The sequence below is a fragment of the Equus caballus genome, chromosome 5 (assembly GCF_041296265.1).
Source record: "Equus caballus isolate H_3958 breed thoroughbred chromosome 5, TB-T2T, whole genome shotgun sequence".
Lineage (NCBI taxonomy): Eukaryota > Metazoa > Chordata > Mammalia > Perissodactyla > Equidae > Equus > Equus caballus.
Genome location: NC_091688.1, coordinates 28,853,939 through 28,878,225, shown reverse-complemented (window position 1 = coordinate 28,878,225; position 24,287 = coordinate 28,853,939). Strand labels below are relative to the sequence as shown.

Sequence of the window (24,287 nt, the reverse complement as noted above, 5' to 3'; positions counted from 1 at the left end):
AGATCTCGATCCTAACTACACTTTCCACTCTGGCCTAGATGAGGTCTGACCATTTAAAAATGCAACTCTGAGGGAGAGAGGGCAGGACCTCAGAAGACTTAACTACCTTCGGGAGCTCAGACTTCAAATTATCTTATTTCAGTCAGATCCTAAGTGGCAAGTGTTAAACTAAAGGAACATCATTTAGCAAAAGCAAAGCAGAAACTGGTCAAAGGGTGCTCCAGGGAGGCGTGGTGGTGGGGAGGGGATGGAAGGGCTTTTACGCTCTGTGTTTCTAGAATGTTCTCCTTCCCTCAATTTCACGGCACGAAGTCATAGACTAGGATAGTATGTCATCAAGGAGAGGGGTGAGGACCCCTTCCTGTTCTTTGCCCAATGTCATCCAGGCTTCTTTCTCATCTTAGAATTGCTTTTTGGGCCAGCTCTGATTGCAGCATTCTGCTTCAGCCTGCTGGTTTTCCATCTGCCCTCTGGACGTCCCAGAGTTGCTTGTTCCTGAGGCTTTCCCCAGGCTTTTTAGAAAACCAGGCACTGCATCTTTAAGGACAAAATTAAAGAGAAAACATACTTTGTTTTTGTTGTTGAATACGTACTGTATTTAACATCTTTTAATCCCAGAGAAGTGAAATGCAACATCTGTTTGAGTTTATGTAACATCCAAAGACTGACGACTCAGTATTTCCTATTAAAGTCATTTTTAAGGCACTCTGCAGAGCCAGCTCTCTTCTCTTCCTTCACTGGGTTTTTCTCCACACTGGAGCAGAATACCTGGTTTCTCTTTCTTCAAAGTGATACACACATGCTCATGCTTTTAACCTGCTCTTTGTCCTGACGACACCAAAAAACAGCACAATTCCAATTGGGAAACAGTAAAGGAAGGAAATACATTTGTGAAGGGCCAAGGAGGAAGGAAATACATTGCGGGGGGTGGGGGGGTAAGGAGAGTGCAGAGAGGACACATGTAAGTAAATTAACTGATGGGGTGGTGGCAGAAAAGAGAAGGAGCAGAAGGGAAGTGGAACGGGGTGGGATGGGCCAGATGGCTGGTGGCCAGTGAAAAATAGGCTACATTTCCCAGTGAGATTTAAATTAATTTAGCTGGTTCCTTTTTCCACCCCCCCTTTTTAAAGACAGGGCCAATATAGGGGAGGTATCTCAAAATGATGCAGAGTGTATGTAGGTAAGTGTGCTTGCTTGTGCTTCATGCACTTAGGAAGGGCTGATCTTAGAGATAGGTATGATTTGGGGGGCTCTCCAAAGCCCCTCCGATAAAAAATAATCTCCCTTACTGGCCCACAACTGTGCCTGAAATTCCCACCATTAGAGCCACTCCTTCGAATTAAGGCATTATCTGTAGCCCCTATTAAAACGGAAATGTCACCTGGGAGGGGTAACACTCAACTCTTTAGCACCCACTGACTGAACTGTCTGTCACCTATCAGAGAGTAGGACCCTGAGAGATGGGACATAGGGCAGGGACATTCTGGCTAATGGGGAAAGAAGGCTTGGTGGTATGGAATGCAGGAGCGGGACAGGCTGGGCAGCTGAGGGCACGTGTGAAATAGTACTTGCCCTAGGAGGTTACTAAGGGGGATATCAGTTATCAAAAATACACATCATAGGTTTCCCTAGTGTGTGCAGTGTGTCTAACAGATTGTATATATTACAACATTCTGTGTATATATCTAATATGGAGTTCACTTGGGCCCATTAGGAACACCGTACATCTCTATGGATGTGGATGGTTTGTGTATAGCAAACACACATGTACACACATACACACATTCACTCGTACTCAGCAGTGGAAATTTCATAAGTATGAAGGATGAGATGTCTCTTCTCAGCCATTCGGGAATTGGATGCTGCCTGACTGCTGGGGAAAGGACTGGCTTGGGGCAATGTGACTCCTTCCTCTGTTATTCAACTTGACCCTCATTCAATTCAGGTGGCTCTGCAGAAATGGCCAAGGCTTGGGTTATAAAGATTGGGCATGGGCCTTCCCATCAGGATTGGGATTTGGAGACATGAATGTCACAAAAGTGCCCTTTAAACTTTTGGAATTGGGGAGCCTGGGGAAGGTGCAGATGGAGAGGGAATCTGGCAAGGTGTAGGTTTCTGCTCCTAGAATAGCCAGAAGTCACTTGAGAGCAGCTCCCACGCTAGGTTCAGGAGCCAGTCTCAGGGTATAACCAGGGTACAACCAGGGAGGATGGTGAGGAGCCGGGTGAGACACGTGGGACCTGCCAACTCTCCAGGGCTCTGCTCAGGTTGGTTGACCTGATGGGGGAGGTTCAGTGACAGGGAGGGGCTGGAGGAATGGGAAGAGAACTCTGTCATGCTCAGTGGCCTTTCCCATTCTCTGTACTGGAGAAAGCTGGGGAGATAAAGATGAAGGATGTGAGTGGTGGGAAGAGGCAAAGGCGAGAAGACTCTAGAAGTGCTTCTCAACCCTAGTCTCACATCAGAATCATTTGGGTAACTTTTTTAAAACACCAGTGCCCAGGCTCTACTCCGAGAGATTCTGCTGTAATGAGTAGGGAAGGGGACCAGGCATGGATTTTTTTAAGCTCCTCAGGTGTCTCTAATGTGTATGTGGCGTTAAGAAAATGGCACCAGAGCAGAAAGAGAAGTCTAGTTCCGAGATGGTCAGGCTAGAGCTGGCTGGCTGATCCCCACCTGCAGACATGAAAGAAGAGAAGGGGAGGACTGGCTCTACAGGGGTGGGTGTGGAGAGGATTCTGAGAGCTTTTATCTGGACTGTCGAGCCTCTGCTGACTTGGGTGGTTTTACTGCATCACTTGCTGGTGGTTTCTAACCCTATATCTGATTGAAAATCTGGAAGGAGAGAATTTTCCCCCTTGTTTTCTGTGGCTTCAAAGAGGAATAACTCACTGTGCTCTATGGGGCCAAGAAGACAAATTCCGGGGCTGGATGCCTCAGCGATGGGAGTGGATTTTCTGCTATATAATAAATACATATTTCATAAATAAATAAGTCAGTGAGCAAGCCAATAAATAAGCCAATAAATAAACCAATGCACACCATTTTTGCCCCCTTAGGGTGGTTCTCCCCTCACCCCACTGATCCTGGGGACATACACTTTGCCTTTGGTTACCTGAAGTCACCCAGCCTGGACGTGTAGGGGAGACAGGATTGCTTTGGTCCTGACTCTCTAAGGATCAGAGAAATCTTAAGAGAGTGTTAACATCAGCCACCCATGTGGAGAAGGGAGAAAGAGGAAAGATACATAATCCCTCTGTTTCCCAACCAAAAGTGTAGGGAGGGAAGGCAGGGTTTGGGAACCAAGGCCGGGTCATTTTAGATATCTGGAGTCCAGGCTGACCAGCTCTTCATCCCTGGGCAGCTTCAGTTAGAGGGTTGGGGATGAACTTGATATCTGGATGGACCCAATCTTTCACACAGAAAGATACAGCAGACACAACTCCCACTTCAACACAGCTCCTCAGGAGCCAACCAGCCAGCCCAGCCAGCCCTTGGGGAGTGCTGCATGGCACGTGGTGGGATGGGAGGGGGTATGGGTCATGAGATGGGAGGGTGGTGAGGAGACAGGCAGGATGGCACTCATTTTAATGGGAAATCAGCTGTCCAGGGCTTCAGCTTCTGGAGCCACAGCCACTGCTCATTTCCTCCTCTTAGTCTCTGCCATGTGGTTCTGCTTGCTGGGCGTGCCTTGTCCTACTAGATGACCTGTATGTGGACACGGAAACATGTCAATAAAAAGGGCATTAAGACAGTGACCAAAGAATGTCATTCCTTAAAAGCAGATGTTCATAATCTGGGCTTCATAAATAGATTTCAAGGGGACAATGACCCTGAAATTTTATGCAAAATTATGGGTACTCATTTACATATTTCTCTGTAAAGATGGTCTATAGCTTTTATGTGGTTCTTAACAAATAATTAAAATAATATTAAGAGATTCCAGATCGTCTATAGGTATAATACATCAGCAAGGAATAAAAGCATCTACAGAAATGAGTGGGAATTCCAGAGCCCCCAGGGTTTTGTTTCTCAGCATCCGAAGGCACAGGATTTGCAAGAATCACTGATTCACCAGAACCCCACGGCTTCCCCAGTAATCCTGGGCATGGTGCATACTCCAACTGCGCTAAAACTTCTTAAATCCGAGTCTACATTATTCAACTTGAAGTTGTCAATTTTTCTTTGAAAAGAAAACTGTTGACACTATTTTTTTTGGTGAGTACTTGTATATATTGCTTTATATAATAGCTCTGGTCCTAAAGAAGAAGTGGGTGAACTAAGTTTTTAAAATAAAAAGAATATTTTTGAATACATGAGAGGAGTTACTCTGAGGTAAATCCAAGCATTAGACATCCTCCTCTTTGTTCCCTGATGATTTTTTTTTCTGTTTTGTATCTTTGGATTTTGATATACTGGGTTTGCTTACAGGGAGGTACTGCTATAATGATACAAGGCTTTATGATTACAGATGAATGCTGTTGCCTTTTCAGACTTTATGCATGGTTTCAGTTTTAGGAAGAAAACAAAACCCCAATTCTTATATTGATAGCCAAATAAACTGGTTCCAATCGTTTGAGGTTTGCAGACAACCCCATTATAGATACAAATGGAAACTTGATAGCCTAGAAGTCATTTCAGAAACTGTTCCTCCATTCACCCTAGCTGCCATACTCTAGTGTCAATAAATGCCAGTTCCTCTTCCTGCAATAAGCAATTGGCCAGAGGCACTGTTTGTGCTAGGCTCTGCCAGCCCTTGCTATTTTGTATGGCACAGAAGGACAGACATGGTGGGTGATGGGGGAAAGTGGGATACAATGTGGGCACACATGTACTCATGGATCATACTGGAGAGATGCTTGTGTGCAAAAGTCATATCATCAGGACGACTGCTTTATATGACCATTATATTCATTATATTATTCATATTATATTAATTATACTTATTATACAGTATAAATGACCTTGGGTTAGCATAATTTTTGTACAGATAATATTTTAGCCACAGGGTTGAGTCTTGCCTATCAGATTTCCCCAAGGCAAGGCACAAGAAGCTCAGAGCTCTCTCACAAGCCTAAAAACTTTAAGGGGTGACTACGGCACTGAGAACAGGCCTTCTTCCCATTTCACAGATGGACAAGTGAAGGTGAGCTGCATAATAAAGGCAATTCAAAATCAGGCTTCAGTGGTCTCAGGTCTCCTGGTCCATGAGACCATCCTGAGCATTTGAGATAGGGATCTGGCTTGGGAGTGGCTACTTCTTTACTGAAGAGGCAAAGACAAGATCGTTTTTGGCTGCAGGTTTGGAATCCAACTGAGTTTAGGGCTGCTTATTCTCTCACAACAAATGCCCTATTTATTTCTGATGGATGTGCCCAAAGAAGGCCTTTTCCTTTGTTTGACTTTGTGAGGGGTTCTTGGAAGCAGGCGCTTTCTTGCTGTTTCAGAAGACCCACAAATTCTTCAGGTGACATGGTAGACGAGCCCTTAGTCCCTGATATGTGTGTGTGTGTGTGTGTGTGCGCTTGCACTGCACACGAAGAGGTAGGTGAGATAGCGCCTCAGTCCCTCTTCATCTGATGTGCATATGCAGAGTCCCTGTTTCTTCCCTAATTAATTAGAAGTAATAGCTTTCCATAGTTTCTGGTACGTGAGGGAGTGAAGTGGGAAATAATTTAATTGGCTGTCTTGCTTTCAAAGCCCAGTTTAATGAAATAGTTCTCAGTCTGAAGTGCATGTATTATCTTTCCTGTTATTTTTCCAATTAACATTTCATTGGATCACGTCTGTGTGGAATATTCTAATTGGCTTGAAGGGTGGGGGTGATGGGACAGGAACAGATGGAGAGATAACCAGCTGTTTCCTTCATCACCAGTGCCTGCGTATGTCTTGATGTGGTTGTAGGTTTTCCCCAGTGCCTTTCCTTAGAAGAGCTCAAAGAGATGGACAGAGCGCTGCCTTGTCACCTCACCCATCCTTGCTGAGCCCCTGGGACAGAAAGGCAATGTCCTCTCACAGGCAGACTAATGGAGCACTGGGTTCCCTGCAATGTGTGACCCCAAGGGGGAAAATGAGTGGCTCCCAAAGCTTCCTGTGAGCATCGTCTCCCTGCAGGCAGGGACTCTGTTTAGCCCGGTGCAGAGCAGACACTCCATATAACTACTTGTTGAGAGAATGAGTATCCAGAGGGATCTCATGGCACTCCCTCAGCAGCTCTTCCTCTTGTGAAGAAAACAATGCATAAAAGATGGCTTGAAGCAGGATGGGCACTGGGGTGAGACAAACCAGGCATCTAGGGCAGACACCAAAGGGGCTCACTCTCAGCAAGCACAACGTCAGTGTTTGCACAAACCTGAGTGAGTGCCTTCTTAAATTCTGCACCCTCGATGCCTTGGTTGGTTCACCCTAGTCCCAGGCCCTGCCTGAAGCAAAGCATTCTCTGCTCCTTCCTGTCTGCTCCCTCCTCCCAGGGATGCTGGGCCTCAGACAGCCTGAGACCAGCCCCACACTCAGCTATCTCATCCTTCAAATGCTTCTCGTGCACTGTCGGAGCTCCTCATGATCCCCAGGGAGGTCTGAGTGCAGCTGGGCTGCTGCTCTATGTCTTAGCCTTCTCCCCTTATGGTTCTAATTCCAATGTCTATTTTCCCTTCTCTCAGGCATTTCTGACCAAGCACTCAGCTGTTTTAAGGATCAAGCCATGTTTTCTGGGTTAGCCAAGGACAAACAAGAGCCTGGAGGCAGAGGAGAGACTCCTGTGCGTGGCTACATGGCCTGCTGTCCAGAGGCCTGGCTTCACATTTGTCCTGATGAGAAGACTGGCAGGTTCTCTTCAGGACCACTCCCCAGTCGTACAAAATTACCTCTCTCCTCGGAGAACCGGTGGCGGGGGGCCCATCTCAGGGGAGAGGCACAGTTTGGGGTGTGGGCACAGGGGGCCTTGGGAAGCAACCCTGAGGCAAGCCATGTGGCTGTGTGGCTGGTCCAGGTGGGGCCTTGTGGAATGGGGCCACAGCAGGCAGGGTGGGCAGAGAGGGGCCATAACCAAGTATGCCTCCAGTGTGGTGAGACAGCTTGGGGGGGCAACTTAGGAAGAAGTATTACCTCCTTTATGTGCACCTACGTGACCAAATCTATAAGGCTACCGCCTAACTGTGGAACCTCAGCCAAGACCTGGGGTATCAGAAACCGTAGGGACAGACAGGCTGGTGGAGACCCATACAGAGGTGTGTGTATGTACATATAATATACAAAAATATATATAAAAATATTTATTTATTATTATTATTTTCCCCTCTCTATTTCTTGCCTGACCCACGACAGGAAAAACGTAGCTGTCCCTGGCTGGTTTCTCTAGTCTGCTTAAACTGGCAAATCATGCTGGGATTTCAAGTCTGGCCCAGATCTGATGTTCTGCCTCCTTTCCTTTTCAGAAGGGCTCTTGAAGTTCTAGCTGCAAATTCTGCCTAGAGCTGCTTTCTACTGGGCTATGTAGTAGTTCCCTTTCTCTTCTTGTCCGCCAGGGTCCAGGCCTATCCAGCAAGGTGTCTAGGGGAAGGGAGAGCTCAAAGCCTACCACCCTCCACTGAGGCCAGGCATCACTTGGCAGGGAGAGCGGGTTTCCCTGAGATGGTTTTGGACTTCCAAGTAGCTGGGGCTTGAGGGTCTGCAACTAGCCCTGGGCCCTGTGATTCTACTGAGGTGACAGTACCTTACATTGGACAGTGCTTTAGACATTTTGGACTATTTCCAGACATCATCGCACTATGTCTTCCTGACTGTGATGTTGACTGGGCTATATTAGTGGCTCAGTTAACAGAGGAGGAAACTGAGGCCCAGATGAATTAAGTGATTTGCTCAAGGTCTCATTTACCAGCTGGGTCCAAAAGATTCAAGTCATGCTGAGGTCCTGAGCTCTGGCCTCTGACCTCAGAGCACCCAAATGAGCTTCCCTTCCAATGTGGGATAGGAGAGAAATCACCTGCAGGCACAGAGCCTGGGAAGCTGAACCCAGATTCCTCAGGAGAGCTTACTCTATCTTGTCAAAGTGCATCCAGGAATTGATTAGGGCAGCCCTGCAAAGACTCCCTGTCCTAGTCAGTCAGCCCTGTTCAAGGAATAGCAGCGGCTGGACAAGCAGAGAAGGATGCTTGTATTTAACTAGGGAGAGAATGTTCTGTGAGAATGGAGTAAAGGTGTGGAGCCAGAAGACTGAAGCTCCAGTCCCCAGAGCACTACTAGTGTTAGTGTGACCTTGGACGGGTCACTTGACCTTTCTCCTCAAATCCCTCATCAGTAAAATGGGGACATAAAGCGGATCTTATAGTACTGTTGAGAATAAAATAACAACGTATTTGTGTCTGTGCTATGTAAACTGTAGCATACTATTCAAACGGGAGTTATTGTTATTAATAATAATAAGGACAGAAAGGTTAGGCCAATACTAAGATTTCCTATCTTGAACACAGATTTTTTTACTCTGTGCAAAGGAAAGGAAAAGCCCTTTGTAAGCTGTAAAGCACTGTGCACCTCAAAGGAATTGTCAGGAGGACTGAGGTTAGTGATGGGATCCATCAGGGGAGGGAGCACAGCTGGCCAAGGTGAGCAATGGCACTTCATCAGCCAGATGCATTCCTATAAAAGTGTTTGAGAATGGCCAAATAACCTTGGTTGTCCTCTGGCCACTGGGCTGGCAACTCTCCTGAAGGCCTTCCCTAGGCACATGTCCTACGAGGGAAATGGGAACCAGATGTACTCAAGATCTCAAAAGAAATTAATGGCAATAGACTCTGGGGTAAAAATATCTGTGTGCGCTGAGCTTGCTCACTCAGCTCCCTTTCTATCTAAGGATCATTTAGGCTTAATTATAGAGTTCAGGCGTTCATTGGGTTTTTGATTAATTTTCTTTTCAGCTTGAAGAGTGTGTGAGTGTAGTGGGTCTGTGTGTGTGTGTGTTTACATCTTTCTTTGCAACTCAGTGGGGAGCTGGCTCTGGCAATGTTTAATTGTGCCCTCAGTTCTAACAAGAACATTCGATGTGCCAACCGGAGCTCGGAAAGCCATTGTTCCCACTGCCTCTGCCCTACGGGCTGTTCCTGCCTCATTGAGGGATGGCGGGTGGCAGGGCCTTGCTCAGCTGGGACCTCAGCTGCGGGATGCACGCTTTCCTCCTCCTTTTGTGCTTATGGTGTTTAAGGGATTCTGAGACCAGGAGAGCAGATTTCCTACTCCGCTAATTACCAGCACTGTGCTAAGAGCTGCCAAGTGACAGCCAGCTCACCCACACTGCAGCCCCTGACAGGCATTTTTCTGGGCCAATCTCCCTGGGGATTACAAGATTCTCTGCATAAAGAAACAGTGTTTGTTCTCTTATTTGTAATCTGTTCACTTAGTAGACTGGTAGGGACTACGTGCCCGTGTAGGTGAAAGTGGCTTGCTTTCTCCTTTTCTTCCTTCTCTTTTGTGCCCTCTATGCAGGGAATAACTGGGGAGGCAGCACAGTATAGTATAACTGCATGAGATTTGGAGCCCAAATCCCCAGTTTGAATCCTGGCTCTTGGAATTTTCTGTTTGTGTGCCTATGGGTAACTAAATTAACCCCACTGGATCTCAATTTATTGTCTGTAAAATGGGAATAATAATAATAATATCAACAACAACATTACACTCCTCATAAGACTGTCTGGGGATGAGAAAGTGCATGTGGAAGCCTTTTGTAAAATACTCTATAAATCATAGTTATTTTATTTTACTGCTCAGAATTGCTGTTAGAACATGATTTTGACCTATGAGATATCATTTCTAGTACTCAGAGAGAGGGAGTTGTAAAAAGGCCCATGGAATGGGAGGTGGAGAGAGGACTAGCTTCGATCTTCCCACGTACTGTGGACCGAAGCCATGCCTTGGGAATGTACGATGCTGCAAAAGGCTTGGATTAAGAGTTCCATCTCAAAACAGCTAAATAAAAGGGAATTGGGAACATTTACTTTTTGACATAATTGTAATAAGGATTTCCCCCTACTCTTTAAAGGATGGATTCAATTGTCTCTAGTGCTAAGAGGGTGAATGGCTCAAGGATGGTGACAATGCTTTGGCTGGAGACAAAGAGATGACTGTGGGTCTCAGGTAAGTGTGACCGTGCTGTGACATGAGATTTCGGAAACCCAGGGTCTTCTCTTGGCTCTGCTTCTTATTAGGTATGTGACCCTCAATAGATGAAATAATTGAAATAGACGTCAATTTCCTGGAGATTGTGGAAGAAAAGATCTCAAAGGTGACTAAGGAATCTATGACCTTATGAAATGCCCTTTTCTACACAGGAATTAAAAACTCTTGTGCCACCAAGAAACCATTGGGTGTATGTGTGTTTAGAATCCAAATATAGTCCTAAAACTACCCAACTAAAACCTAATCAAGGCACCGAGTGAGCCCCTTTAAACTGATGGCATCTGGCGTCAGACCCAGAGACTATTAGGGGAAGAAAGGCCTCATGGGAGGATGGTGTTGACCCCAACAGAAGTTCTAGGGTGAATTCTCTCTTGTTGGAGAGCCTTCATTTGGCAATATCCTGACCAAGTTGAAAGGTAATGATCTAAGGATCACATAAAGAAAAGCGATCCTTTCCTTGTAAAATAACTATAACTTAAAAATAATCAGACAACAGAGCATTCTGCCAGGCTGATTTCAGAACTGACTGATCCAACTATGGAGTTCACAAGAGTATCACTGACAATCATCATAATGTATATCTGCACTGTACTTTTAACTTTTACAAGCACTTTCCCATCTACTTTTCTCATTACATAATTTTCCAGAAGACTGGCCTGAGGTCATTTCTTTTAAAACTTTGAAAAGTGTGAGTTTTCAGTGAGAACAAATCCAGCTAAATCTGTTGCACCTTGTTTTACAAACACAGATACGCCTTTGAAAATGTTATGCTATATGTAAGTATAATTGTGTAAGTCATATCTTATTTTAATGGGCTGGGGGAATTTGAAAACAGAAATCTTGTATAGGATTTTGTAATGTAAATAATCCTTTTTCATTAATCTGTTGTTACAATTTTGGAATTTCAGATATCAGGTTTTCTTAAAGTGGAGCCACATGTAGATTCCAGGATCAGTATCCACTCTCCAGAATCTCCTAAGGGTGGCGTCTAGTTCAATCAGATGGAGAGACTGCTGTTCCTTATGTCAGTGTGGAAAGCGAGCAGCTTTATATTCAAGGCATGGAGCTCTCTGGGGCTACCTCTTCCATAAAAAACAAGGAAGCATGGAAAAGGACAGAGGAATCCAAATATAACAGCTGAATTATTTCTAAATGGAATGTCTCCAGGTCTTCTGAGTCACGGATGTGTCATTAATGTGCTTTTATAAATAGCTCAGCTTGCCATCAATACTAATCTATAATAGAGTAGCTGGTGTTTGGGGTGTGAGGTTAACACTACATCATTTGGAGTGAATTTGTTAACCTCCTCATGTAAAAAAAGCACCATCCTTTGGGACTAGAACCTTTGGGACTAGAAAGAAATGAGACTAAATTGTATTTTTAATAAAAGTTATAAATAAGTCCTCCTGCTTTTCTTTCTCCATCCTCAAACTCTGGCAGAAGACAGATCATTGGAGCCAACTATGGGACTATAATAATAGTTCTGAACCTCAAATTTTTCACCTCTGAAATTAGACTGGCAGTATCCATTCATAAAATTCACAGTGAGAGTTTTATAATTATTTTGCATGGGGAATCTTGAACAAGGATCTCTTTCTCTCTCTCATATATATACACACACATATATGTATGTGTGTATCTCACAATTTACATCATTGAGAATAAAAGGAAAAGCTCTTTTTTGGGTGATTTAAGCTAGAAGAGCTAGGAAAATCCTAATTGTAAAGACTGAAAACTTTAAAAGTTTTATACTGGCCTGACTAAAGAAAATATGGTCTCTTATCCTTACTGGTTGGATCTTGGCAATAAAGTCTTGCTTAATGTGAGTAGCTCAGATTTTCATTAAAGAGCTCTGAAGTGAAGTCTTATGAAGCACTTTCTCACAAATGTTCAAGCAGTTAAAGTTGAGCTTCTGTGAAATTGAGCTAAAATAAACACATACAGATACGCAATGTATGTACTGTGTATGCATAAAGGCTACAAGTACATATGCAGGTACTGCTGGAAAATCTCCTAGTAATTATGCTATACGCATGCTGGCATGCCTGCCTGCATGTGTGCATGTGCGTGTGTGTCCATGCATACAAATGTACATTCCAACCATTCAGAAACTAAAAAAAACCCCATAGAATGAAAATACTATTCTTATTTGTTGAAGTGTTTTTGAAACCCTACATGGATTCATGGCCTATTTATCTTTTTTTAAATTTAGGGCTGGTAATGGGAGCAGAATAAGCAGCTGTAAACAAAATTAGAATTCGGTTTTCACTAAAAACATGGTGAAGGCCCCAAACATCATAGCTACTGCAGAATACAGGAATTATCTATCCAAATACTGTGGCTGAGCATACTTTGAATAATCAATTTTCAGAAAGAGGTGGGTGGAAGGAACCATTGAGATTCACCATCGGTTAGTTCACATCAGCACCTGGGACAGTTCCCAAGAGGCTCCCCCTCAGAAGGGAGCCAATACCAACCTTTCTCCAGTTTTCTAAGTTTTTCTTTCACTCCAGTGAGTGTGTTGACAATCTGATGATCAGCTAATAAATGCACAGGTATTAATTTGTAATAACAACTTATTTCTTCCTCGTCCTATCACCCGTTCTCTTCACAACCTGACCGCCATTCCACCCCATTCCCCAGCACCCTCCAGTTAGACAGCGGAACTGTCTGTCTTACAAACACCTGGTGTGGATGTTTTCACTCCCACTTCTAATTGGTTGGGAAGCAGCATTTGCCACAGGCACTGTTTAACATCGTTTCCATCCCCTGCATCTCACAGGAAAGAAATGGTCAATAGTTCAGATAAAAGAATCATCCTGGTCAGCTCCAAAATATGGCTACTTGCATGGTAATCACAGCAAGTCTGTCAAATCAGTGATTTCTTTATTCCTAAAAGGAAGAACTTTTCCTAAGGATATGGTTCTACCGCCCAAGGAGCAGGCCTACTCTTCACAAGTGGCTGCATAGGCTGGCAAACCAAGAGGTCTGCTTTGGCTCAGAAACTCAGTTTGGCTCCTGCCACCCCTGGCAACCTCACTAAGTGTCTCACTGGTATGTGTGCCACACACAGTTAGGCCAGTCTGTTTCTACTTAGGAGGGATAACAACCAGAGGTGGCCCCCGCTTGGGCCTCCACATGAGGACCTGGGCATCATTGGCATTGGGTTTCACTAGTGCATTGGGGGGGATGGGTTCCATCCGGCTCAGGATCCGGGGCTGCTCCTGCTGAGTCCTGCCCACCAGCCGGGCCCGTTGCCCCAAGAGCTGAAGAGGGTCTACCTCAATGTCCACCCTCATCCTCCACTTGATGGTCTGCAGAATGATCTTCTCTTTCGTGGTGGTGTTCATGGCCACCAGCCAGGTAGTGAAACTTTGGTCCCTCTTGATCCTTGTGAGCAATGGCACATTGCTGTCACTCACTGGCACTGCCCACGTCACACTTGGGTAGAAGTTGTCATTCATGCTGACGGAGAACCTGGAGATCTTGTTGGTGGGGCCAACCAGGGTCACAGTCTCTGTGGTGTTCCCATACCAAGGGTAGCTCACCCCATCTGAGTCACTGATGGCTTTTACTCTCCCTTCCCTCAAGTCAGGCAGCTCCCAGCTTGACCTGGCAAAGCAGAAGAGATGCACAAGAAAAGAAGAGGCTGAATAAATTTTTCAAAAGCCAGAGAGGTGCCCACCACTTACTAACACAGTGAACTTGGGCAAAATGAGAATTTCAGAGGGGAATTCATGTCAAAAAGTTCTATGCTGTGCTGTTTCAGGATTAAATGGGAACAAATCAAAACAAAACAAAAATAAAAAAGCAATACTGAAACAAGTTAAATAAAACCATAGGTGGTCCAACTGGAAGTAGAAAGCTCAAAGAGGCATTTATGAGAGCCACGAAGAGGCATCAACTTGTTGGGATGGTACAATTGTAATAAACTGTTTAGAGGCATTCCACTGCAAGAACTACTTTCTTGGGAAGTATGAGTGTGCATAACGTTTGTTTATTGGGAAGAGGTGGTGGTTGAAATTCTATGTATTTGGAAGGAAGTATCAGGTGGAAAGGAGGGCAAAAGGAGGCAAAGTTAAAGGTTATACTAATTTCCTAGAAAATACAGTAGTGTAATTTCTACTCAGTGAAAAAGGTTGTTTAAATTCCAGTCATCGGCCAATCTAGCACTTAGCAAACAGGCATAAAAACTGATAACACAAGGAGATAATGGTCACTTTCTGGAAACCACCTCAATATGAAAGTTGTGCTGAAGGCTGGGACACACAATCTCTAATATGATGGTTTCCCATTGGCTTCAAGTCCAGCCTGGAAGTCTAATTGCTTAGTTGGCAAACTTGCCATTCTGAGCATCTTCCTACTCCTCCTGACTGTCTTCAACCTTGTACAAAAGGAGAAAGGAGGACATGTGCCCCACTCTTAGCCCATGCCTCCCCCCTTGCCATGGACTGTTCATCAGTATCATTATTATCATCATCATAGCTGATACTTATTGAGTGCTTACTCTATTCCAACCACTGTGCCAAGTACTTTAACCATGTTACCTCAGTTAATGCTTAAAATATTCCAAAAGATAAATGAATTATTATTTCATTTTACACACGAGAGGATGGAGGCTTAGGGATGTTAAGGTACATGTTGAGGGTTCTATAGATTTTAAGAGGTGGAGCTGGGAGTTGTCTGATTCCAAAGTCTATGTTTTGGACCACTAACTATACCATACTGTCTCCTGAAGTGCCCTTCCATGATGTTGGAGGAAGTCAGAGTGGAGGGGACTCATGCTGTCCAATGAGTTAGCAGTTACCAGACAGCCGTGGGGAGCTAGACTGGACCCTAACTTAAGTGGCAGAAGATTAGTCAGCAGAGCCTGGCTATACACTCTCCATATATCCACTGCTGGGATCAGGAATGATTCTTGGCAATATTGCATAAGAATTTAATAAGTGAAGAAAGAAATGAGACTGTTCTATTCATCAGCTAAGAGGTGGTAGCCTTGTCCGATATGAAGTTCTTCCTCTTATGAAGTGACAGAAGATCCTGCAGGGCTTTAGATAAATGGCCTTAAAGGGAGTTGCATTGTCAGGTTCATGCTGAAACGTCTCAGCATCCTTTAGTGTCATATGGGGACATGGAGACACTAACCACTACCTCCTCTTGGCCCCCCCACAGCACTCCCTATGCTGGTCAGTCCCAACCTGAAGGGAAAGGAGGGCAGCACTGCCGGGAGAAGGTGAGCCCACAGCTGCAAGAACCTTTTTTCTCTTGTCTCCATGCCCTTGATAACTGCTGGGAGTAACTGCAGTATATCATGGTTGGCAGACAGCAGGGAACAGGAACTGACCTGAGGCAGAAAGTGAGAGAGAGTCCATTTTGCTATACATGCAAGCTGAAGCTGTGCCAGGGAGTAGCTCCCAGATCATTCTATAGCCATTTCTTTCTGTACAAAAGGCATTAAGTGTAGTTTGATTGGGATATAATCACTCATGGGTCAGAGGTCAGACACAGTCTGCTTGCTGGTTTTATGAAATGGTCATACTGGAGTCAGCTTCATGCCCCCAGCCAAAGGCTTGAGACAATTATTCAGTCACCAGGTATTTATCTTCTGTGTTGCCTCAACCCTGTTCTTCATTTTGGTTACAGTGACCAGACCCTGCTGGTCTTTGGGTTCCTCTGTGGGACCAGAGGACAAGTATTCCCAACAGCGTAAAATTGTACTTGCTCTCCCAACCTAAACACTATGCAAACTGTAGTGTATTCCCTGGGGAATCTGGTTTTTGATTCTATTGTAACACCGTCCTTTTCAGGACTGGCTATCTTGTAGGTCAATTCAGTTACTCAGTCTAGAGTCTTTACAGTTCGTATTTTTGCCCCCATCTTCCTGTCCAGAGCTATGTGACCAGAGACTTGAGTCTAGGGCCTAGAGGTCAGTCTTGTGGGAAAATCACCAAGCTTAGTTTGGTCTCAGATTTTCTAAAAACAGCGATAATAGTTACACTCTTGTACCTGCCCTGGGAGAGAAGGAAGATACCCTTGCCTTGGAGGGTTCTCTGGAATAGAGAAATAACACAGGCTTCTTAATCATCACATCGGAACAAGGGCATCAGGCCGAGCGTAGCCAATGGGCATGGTGACCTTGGGAGTCTATGCACTCATTCCATCCACACTGCTATCACTGCTACCACTGCTCTATTGAAAATCTCTGGGGTCTGAGGCAAGTCCTCTGTCGGAGCCCTGGAGACCCCAGGGACATCATTAAGGGACGGTTTAATTTTGGAAGTAGCCAAAACTCATTATGACTTAAGTCTAGTGACTGGGGAGCAGGTTACTTTTTTGAAAAGTGTCATATTTTTATTTCTTTTATGAAAAATAGGTACTACTGTGTATTCCAAGACAGTGGCATTTTTTTTGCAAAAAGAGTTATGCCTATAAAATGCATGACTGGCTTATACAGCTCATAAATTGGCGTTGACAATGGTTTTCAAAGAAGTCCCTGAAAAGTTCTAAGAATGACAGCACCACTGGAGCCACTCTAGGACCACCTACTTTGAGTGGGATACTGGAGGCACTTCAAATTCCACATGGACCAAACCAAACTGATCACCTCCGCCATAAACTAGGCCTTTACCCCTATCTCTGTGGCAGGGGGTGGCCCACTGCTCACTCAGTCTTCCAGGCCAGAAGTGATGGTCATCTTTGGCTCTTCCCACGCCCTCTCCTAGACTGCCACAGCTACTGTATCACTGCATCCTGTAAATTTTGCCCCATAACTGATGCTTGAATTTATCTCCTTTTCTCCATCCAACTCTCATTACCCTCATTTAATCCAAGCCCTCAGCATCTCTCCCCTGGTCTGCTGTCTGCTGTAATGGTCTATAACTGGTCTCTCTGCCTCCAACCCTGATCCTTCTCAAATTCATTTTTAGGCTGTGTTGGTGTTCAAGCACACAGATCTGATTATGTCCTTTCTATAGCTAAAACCCTCCAAAACCTCTGCCACATGGATGTCACTGGCATCACTCACAGGATAAAATTCAAGTTCCTTAATAGGACGTACATGGTCCTCCGTGGTCTGGCCTCCCCAGCCCCACACACCATGCTATTTCTCACTTCTGTCCCTTTGCTCATGCTGTGCCCTCTGTCTGCACTGCTCTTTCCCCTCCTAAAGTCTCACTGTATCTAACTTCTCATCCTTTGAGAATCATTGCATGCATCACCTCCTCCAGGAAGCCTTCTCTTCTGGGCTCCCATGGATATATCAAGATCTTTACAGGTCCCAAATTATAATTATTCATTTATGTGTCTGTCTTCCCCATTACACTATGATTTCCACGAGGCTTGGGACTGTGACTTACTTTTTTTTTATTTTTTGAGGAAGATTAGCCCTGAGCTAACTACTGCCAGTCCTCCTCTTTTTTTGCTGAGGAAGCCTGGCCCTGAGCTAACATCCGTGCCCATCTTCCTCTACTTTATATGTGGGACACCTACCACAGCATGGAGTGCCAAGCGGTGCCATGTCCGCACCCGGGATCTGAACTGGTGAACCCTGGGCTGCCGAGAAGTGGAACGTGCGCACTTAACTGCTGTGCCACTGGGCAGGCCCCACATGACTTACTTTTGAATCATTAGTGTCTAGTACATTTTGGCACATAGTAGATCTTAACAAATCTTTGTTGAAGGAAAAAATAGGTATTTTATTTGAATCGTTTTCATGCCTATATATCTGGAACTTGGTAGAACTTATATACAACAAAGTACTTTATCAGTTTTACACTTTATATATTCACTCACCTTTTTAAGAAAACTAACATCTACTATTCATTTAGGATCTATTATTAGAATAGCGCCATGCCTAACACTGAAAGTTATTTATCCCTGAGGGAGAGGTGGACAAACCACACATAAATAAAACTGAATGAATTGGTGAATATAAACGTACATACTGACTATTCATGCCATCATATATCTACATACAAAAATGAGTGACACAGACTCCAAGTGACACAGGAAGTCAGAGACATGGACATCCATGCAGGCTATAGTAGGCGAAAGCTTTGTGGACGAAATGGGATATGAACTGTTGGGAATAAAGAAAGGCACTCCCAGGTGGGGGCAGGTTCCATCAAGGGCAAACGTGTAACATCAAGCATGAACATGGAGTGTCCAGGAACCGGAGGCACCATCTGGGAGGGCTAGCGATGGGAAGAGTGGAGACAACGCTGGTGGGCAGGGGAGTGTCAGTCTGTGAAGTGCCTTTAATAATGGGCTTAGGCACTGGGCTTCATCCTAGGGGTGGTGGGTCTTTTGAACAGGAGAGTTACGTGTCAGGAAGAAGGGTAATGTAAAAAGGAGAATTAGAGGGCTACAGGGACGGAATAAGGCCTTTTACGAGCTTTTGCAACATTCTAGGCGATTTTAATAAGGCTTTCATTGAGGCTGGTGGCTGAACGAATGGAGAGGAGCGGCCACATACAAGAGATACTGCAAAGGCAGATTCTCCAAGGTTTGGTAACCGATTGCTTATCAGAGGCTAAAGGGGAGTTAAAGTAAAGCAATCATTGAGAAGAGGCAAGCACAGTTGACTGGTGTGTCTGTGTGTGTGTGTAAAATCATACTCAGAAGTAGTAGATGTGGTCTCACCGTTACTGACATTCCACACCCATCCCTAGACCTACCCACAGTGGTATTTCAGGGCGCAATGTCCTGACTCCTCCATTAGAGGATGGAGTTACGTTTCTTATTGTATTCTTTGCCCGGACCAGGGTCTGGCACATGGTGCAAGCTTACTACTCTTGTTTCTCCTTGTATCTTGCCATCTCTTTCTCAGTATCCTTTGCTGGTTCTGCTTCATTTCTCAACCTTTTAACTTTGGAGGGCCCAGGTCTCAGTCTTTGGTCCTCTCCTTTTTATCTACTCACATTCCCTTGGTGAACCCTGTCTCATGGCTGTAAGTACCACCTACTCAGATGGCTTCCAAATTTCTATCTCCTGCCTGGATTGCTCCCCTGAGCTCCAGATCCATATTCCCAACTGCCCACTTGCCAACAACTTTGGAGTTGCTCTTGACTACTCTCTCACATTCCACGTACTAACTATCAGCAAATCCTGTTGAAGCTATCAAAATATATCTAGAGTTCAACTCCTTCCCACTACCCTATCCAGGCTAAAGCTGTCTCTCCTGGAGCACTGCAATAGCCTCCTAACTAGCCTCCTTGGTAATACCTCTGCTCTGCTGCCCAGCCTATTTTCAGCATGGCAGCCAGAGAGAGCTTGTTAAACTTATGTGAAACTGTGTCACTCCTCTTCTCAAACTATTACCATGGCTCCCAAACCACTCAGGAAAAGTCTAAGTCTTTAAAAGGGCCTATGTGACCCTACATGATCTGGCTCCCCATTTCCTCTCTGACTTCATCTCCTTTTCTCTTGTCTTCTCCATTCTGGCCTCTGTGCTGTCCATTGAGCAAGCTAGGCAAACTCCCACCTCAGGGCCCTTGCATTTACTGTTCATGTTATCTGAAGTATTCTTCCCTCAAAATCTGAAAGGCTTGCTCCCTTGCCTCCATCATTCCTGGCTCAAATATCATCTTCTCATTGCAACCTTTCCTGACAACCATATTTAAAATTGCAACCTCCTGCTCCAGCACTTCCCATCCCCGTCTCTGCTTTACTTTTCTCCAAGAACCTTGTAATACACTACATAACATTTACTTTGCTTATAGTCTGTCTCCCCTCATTCCACTCCCCAAATGGCAGGGATTTCCTATATTTTATTCCCTACTATATCTCTGGTAGCTAGAGCAGTGCCTGGCACTTAGAAAGAGTTTGAAATTATTTGTTGAATAAATAAGTATGGAATTGAGCTGAAGTGAAAGATGGGAGGAGACTATGAATTTCAACTGGGATGCTACTGCTTTTGCGGAGTTGCAAAGTTGGGTCTAGAGCTTAGGACGGCTAGAGATATAAATCTGGTGACTGTCTGCATGGACAGGATTAGTTGATGTGATGGTGATGGGTGAGATCCTTGGGGATGAAAGAGAGATCTTAGGAGGCTTGTTTAGGTGTCCAGAAGACAAAGAAGAATCTGGAAAGCAAAATAGCCAGTGAAGGGAGAGAACTAGTTTCTAAAGTCAAGAGAGTTTCAGGAAGTCATCAGTGTCAAAGCCACATAAATTGAAGAGAGTGGGGTGAAGAAGCAGCCAGTTAGCTTTATTAATTTTTAGACAGCAGTAAAGATATGTTGGTGGAGGCCATTCTGTAAGGGATTATGGAGGGAATCAACAAGCACAAGAAAAAACTGAGAGTTTAGGCAATTCCTTCAAGAAGTCAAGCAATGAAGGGGAGAAGAAGGATGAAGTAGAGAGCCACTCAAGCATAGTGCCCGAAAGCAGGACTGCTGGGGCCAGACTGCCTCGGCTTGTAAACCTAGTGCTCCCACTTACTAGCTGTGTGAATGAGACAAGTTTCTTACCCTTTTTATACCAGCTCCCCCATCTATAAAACAGGCATAATAACAGTACTTACTTGGTGTACTTGGTGTGAGAATTAAATGAGATAATAAGTGGGAAGTACTTAGCACCGTGTGTGGCACAAAGTCAATGACATTTCAGTTTAGGTGTTACTAGGGGACAGAGACAGGGGCAGGGAAAGAAGGAAACTAACAGCCACTGAACCCTTCCATGTGCAAGCCCTTGGCCATAACCTCACGAGGCAGGGATTATTAGGTGCTGTGCATTCACAAGGAAAAGAAGCTCAGAGTAAACTGTGCAAAGTCAGATACATGGGAAGGGGCAGCGCTGGAAACTGAAACCAGGTCTCTCTGACCCCAAACCCAGCCTTTTCTGCTGCTCCACACTTGTGGGAAGAGCTCTTTCAGGTTCTTAATCTCATCTCTCCTTCCTTGAAGTCTTTAGTGTGGTGAATGAAGGAAGCACTAAAACTGTCCTCAGGAGGTGTGGGTGTCAGTCTCCAGGTAACAGCTGCCCTCATGAAAGCCCTTCTTGTCAGCCTCAGGCTCCTCATGTGTAAAATGGGAAGAAAAATAACTCCAGGCCTCCTTACATCTCAGAGCTATTACAAGGATCGAATAAGGTGATGATGTGTGAGCAAATGCTCTGTAAGCTATACCGCACCAGGTCAATATCAGTTATTATCTCATTGCCCTCCTTCTCCAACAACCCTTCTCACTGTGATAAACACAGGGTTTTCATCTGAGACAATCAGCCATTGACCCAAAGCTCACAGTTAATGGACTCGTCAATGGAGCTAATAATGAAAACATCGATTATTGCAACCTTCATGCTTTCTGCATCCCGTTTTTAGAAGAAAGAGGCAAATTTCAATCAAACACGCTCATGTGAAGTATTTCATTCCAATAGGTGGTCCCTGGATTGAGGTCCAGGCTCCACCCAGACCTGGCCAGCTCACCCAGTACCCATGAGGGAAAGAGCAGCCTCGTCAAAGGAGCCCCACTTCGCTCCCCCTGTGGTCACTGAGGGGATGGGGAGCTGGCAGAAGCATTCTTGAAGTCAAGGAGTGGGCAGGTGTGCACGGCCATTGCTGATACTAATGCCCCCTGATGGAATGTGGGATGGGAGCTGGAGAACCACACATACAGGAATGCTGGTTTCAAGCCTGTAGAACTCCCACAGCTTCGAAAGTCTGGACAATTCCAATCTAGAATTTTCTTTGGTATGTGTGTTTTTACTTATACCTGTTTAGTCTTAACACTTACAAAGCTCTCTCAGAAACAGCATTGCCTCCACTTCTTAAATCAATCGCATGAGGTGGGTGTCATTCTACTTTCCATTACACAATAAGGAACTTGCTCAAGGTCATATAGCTAGTGATCGCAGAATTGAGTTGTGAACCCAAGACCTGATTCTGAATCATTTGCTCTCCTCACAATAACTCCCTGGTATTAAATTAGGGGTCCAAAGGCTCTAAAAAATCATGATAACAGTCATGGATGATCTTAGCTGGTACACCCTGCTTTCAGGATACCAGTTGTTAAAATATTGAAGCAGTTTTGGAACAATTGCTAAAATGACCCCCCTCTGCCCAAGTGCTTCCTCCCTGGCTAGCCAGGTTCCCCTCCAGAGCCCTGAATCTCTCCCAAATCCACCAATTAAAGGGTTAATGCAGGCAGGGCAGGGGACCTCCATGACCCCACTCCAGTTCTCCGGCTGATCCTGATCCTCCTGATCCTCCAGTGCTGATCACATCTGAGCACCGCTCTGAGAGTCTGCTCTAACCACCTCGTTGGGCCTACTCTTAAAGGAATATTGGCTGCTGTGTTAACTTTACTGCACTTAGACGGTGGGAAAAGGGGCTCCTACCTTCTCTCTTCATTTCACGGCATGAACCTACAGAGTTAGCACTCAGGAACATGGAAAGTTTAAAGAGAACACCATGTTTTCAGAGGATTCAGGCTTTTCTCCATCTAGCGCTGAGAAGAGCCATGTGCCCACGTTCCAGGGAGCCTCCTACTCAGCGCCCAGCACCTTTCCTCCCCTCAAACCCCTCAGCCAGTGGAGCTTTAAATAACAGTCCATGGCGGGGAGGTTAAGAGAGGGGAGAGGATGGAGATGAGCCCCTTTTCAAGGAGCAGGTGGGGGCAGGGCTCAGGGCTGGGGAGAGGGCTGTGTGGCAGGGGGAAGCAGAAGGGGTGCAAAGCCAATGCCCCATGTCATCTGGGGAGTCGCAAAGCCTACAGCCTGTGGGCAGCCTCTCAGCCCACTCAAACACCAATCCCAGGCTTGGCGCTGGCACACGCCCGGGTTCTCGGATGGTCTGCACCATGATTACAGAGTAAGAGTTAAAATTAGACTTTTCCTCATTCTGCACTGTTTATGTCAGACTCTGAGAAGCCTGTAAATACCACCCTCCCACCTCCCCCTCCGCCCCCTTCCTTTCTGACCACATCCTTCTCTTCTTGGCACACAGGGAGGCATTTTTTTCCCATGGCAGAAAAGACAACTTCCAGTGTTTTTAAAGAGCCATCCGTGCTGGGAGAGGCTCCGTGTTTAAGCAAGAGGCTTCTCCAGTCAGCCCCCCTCATGTTCTGTTTAGACTGGGTTTCTCTAGCATTGGAGACATCCTCTCATCGTGTATTTATCCTTCGCTACTTGGAAGGGCAGTTCCTCTCTTGAACTCCCTGTCCCGGTTGGGTTCCCAGAGGCCTCTGCTGGCTTGTTCCTATATGACAGCCCTGGGGTCTCGGGTTGGTGGCCACTTTTCTGGGTCATGTCCGAGATGGTTTACCTCTAACTCCAATTCTGAGATTCTTGGAGCAAAGCGCCTTTCCCCATGCAGAGAGCTGCGGGCTGAAGCCTTAAACACAGGAGCATCCTCTCACACACCTGCGGGGTGGGTATGCAGACTCAGGCTGTGTCCCTTATGGAGCTGGCCAGGTACGGGCACAGTGCTAGGCAAGGTGGGGATCTGTGTCCTGGACTCAAGGAGCTCACAGCCTACCTGAGGCCATGTCGATGACGAAGGCCTGGAGATCTTCGGATGGGCTGGATGCCAGAATTTGTCCCTTCTATCTGCATGGCCACCACCCTGCTCCCAGCCATTTCTCCCTTCTCCAGGACGCTGCAAATGACCTTCTTGCTGGGCCCCCAGGTCCAAGCTTGCCCTGCCCCCACAAGCCACAAATGTGGTTTTAAAAAAAATGTAAATTAGATCATGCCTCATCTCTCTGAAAACTCCTGTGACGACCTTCTACTGCACTTATGACATCCACATCGCGTTATCCGGCCCCCGCCAGTTCTCCAGTCTCATCTGCACCACCACCTCCTTATACTCCAGCAACACTGACCTTTCTCATCCTGGAAGAAGACAAGCTCCTTCCTACCGCTGGGCCTTTGGACTTGCTGTTCCCTTTGCCCAGAACCCTATTCCCTCAGCTCTTTAAATGCTTGGCTCCTTTTCATCTTCAACTTGCATGTCAAAGTCACCCCCCAAGCCCCAAGAGAGAGGCCACTCTCAGCGTGCTGCATCTGCGGGTCCCTATGCCTGTCTCCCCACTAGACTGTGGGCATCTCGAGGACAGGTCTACTGCATCTCCAGTGAACAGCCTGAAGCAAGAGCTTCCTTCAAGCTCCTGCAAAGAATGGGGT

General features: G+C 45.6%; 1 protein-coding gene across 6 annotated transcripts in view; it reads right to left on the bottom strand.

The window, feature by feature from the left end:
* Nucleotides 1–568: 568 nt before the first annotated feature.
* FAM78B (family with sequence similarity 78 member B) overlaps nt 569–24,287 on the bottom strand; it is a 93,424-nt gene continuing 69,705 nt past the window's right edge. The window contains exons 2-4 of one of the 6 annotated variants that reach the window (XM_070266798.1): nt 13,449–13,779; nt 12,645–12,936; nt 569–3,708 (exon numbers count right to left, since the gene is read on the bottom strand). In XM_070266798.1, the coding sequence (XP_070122899.1) occupies nt 12,880–12,936; nt 13,449–13,779 (388 nt within the window). In that variant the 3' untranslated portion in view covers nt 569–3,708; nt 12,645–12,879. Of the gene's footprint in view, nt 3,709–12,644; nt 13,780–24,287 lie in introns of all 6 variants that reach the window. The other 5 variants (XM_070266800.1, XM_070266799.1, XM_023640800.2 and 2 more) reach the window with 5 other exon arrangements.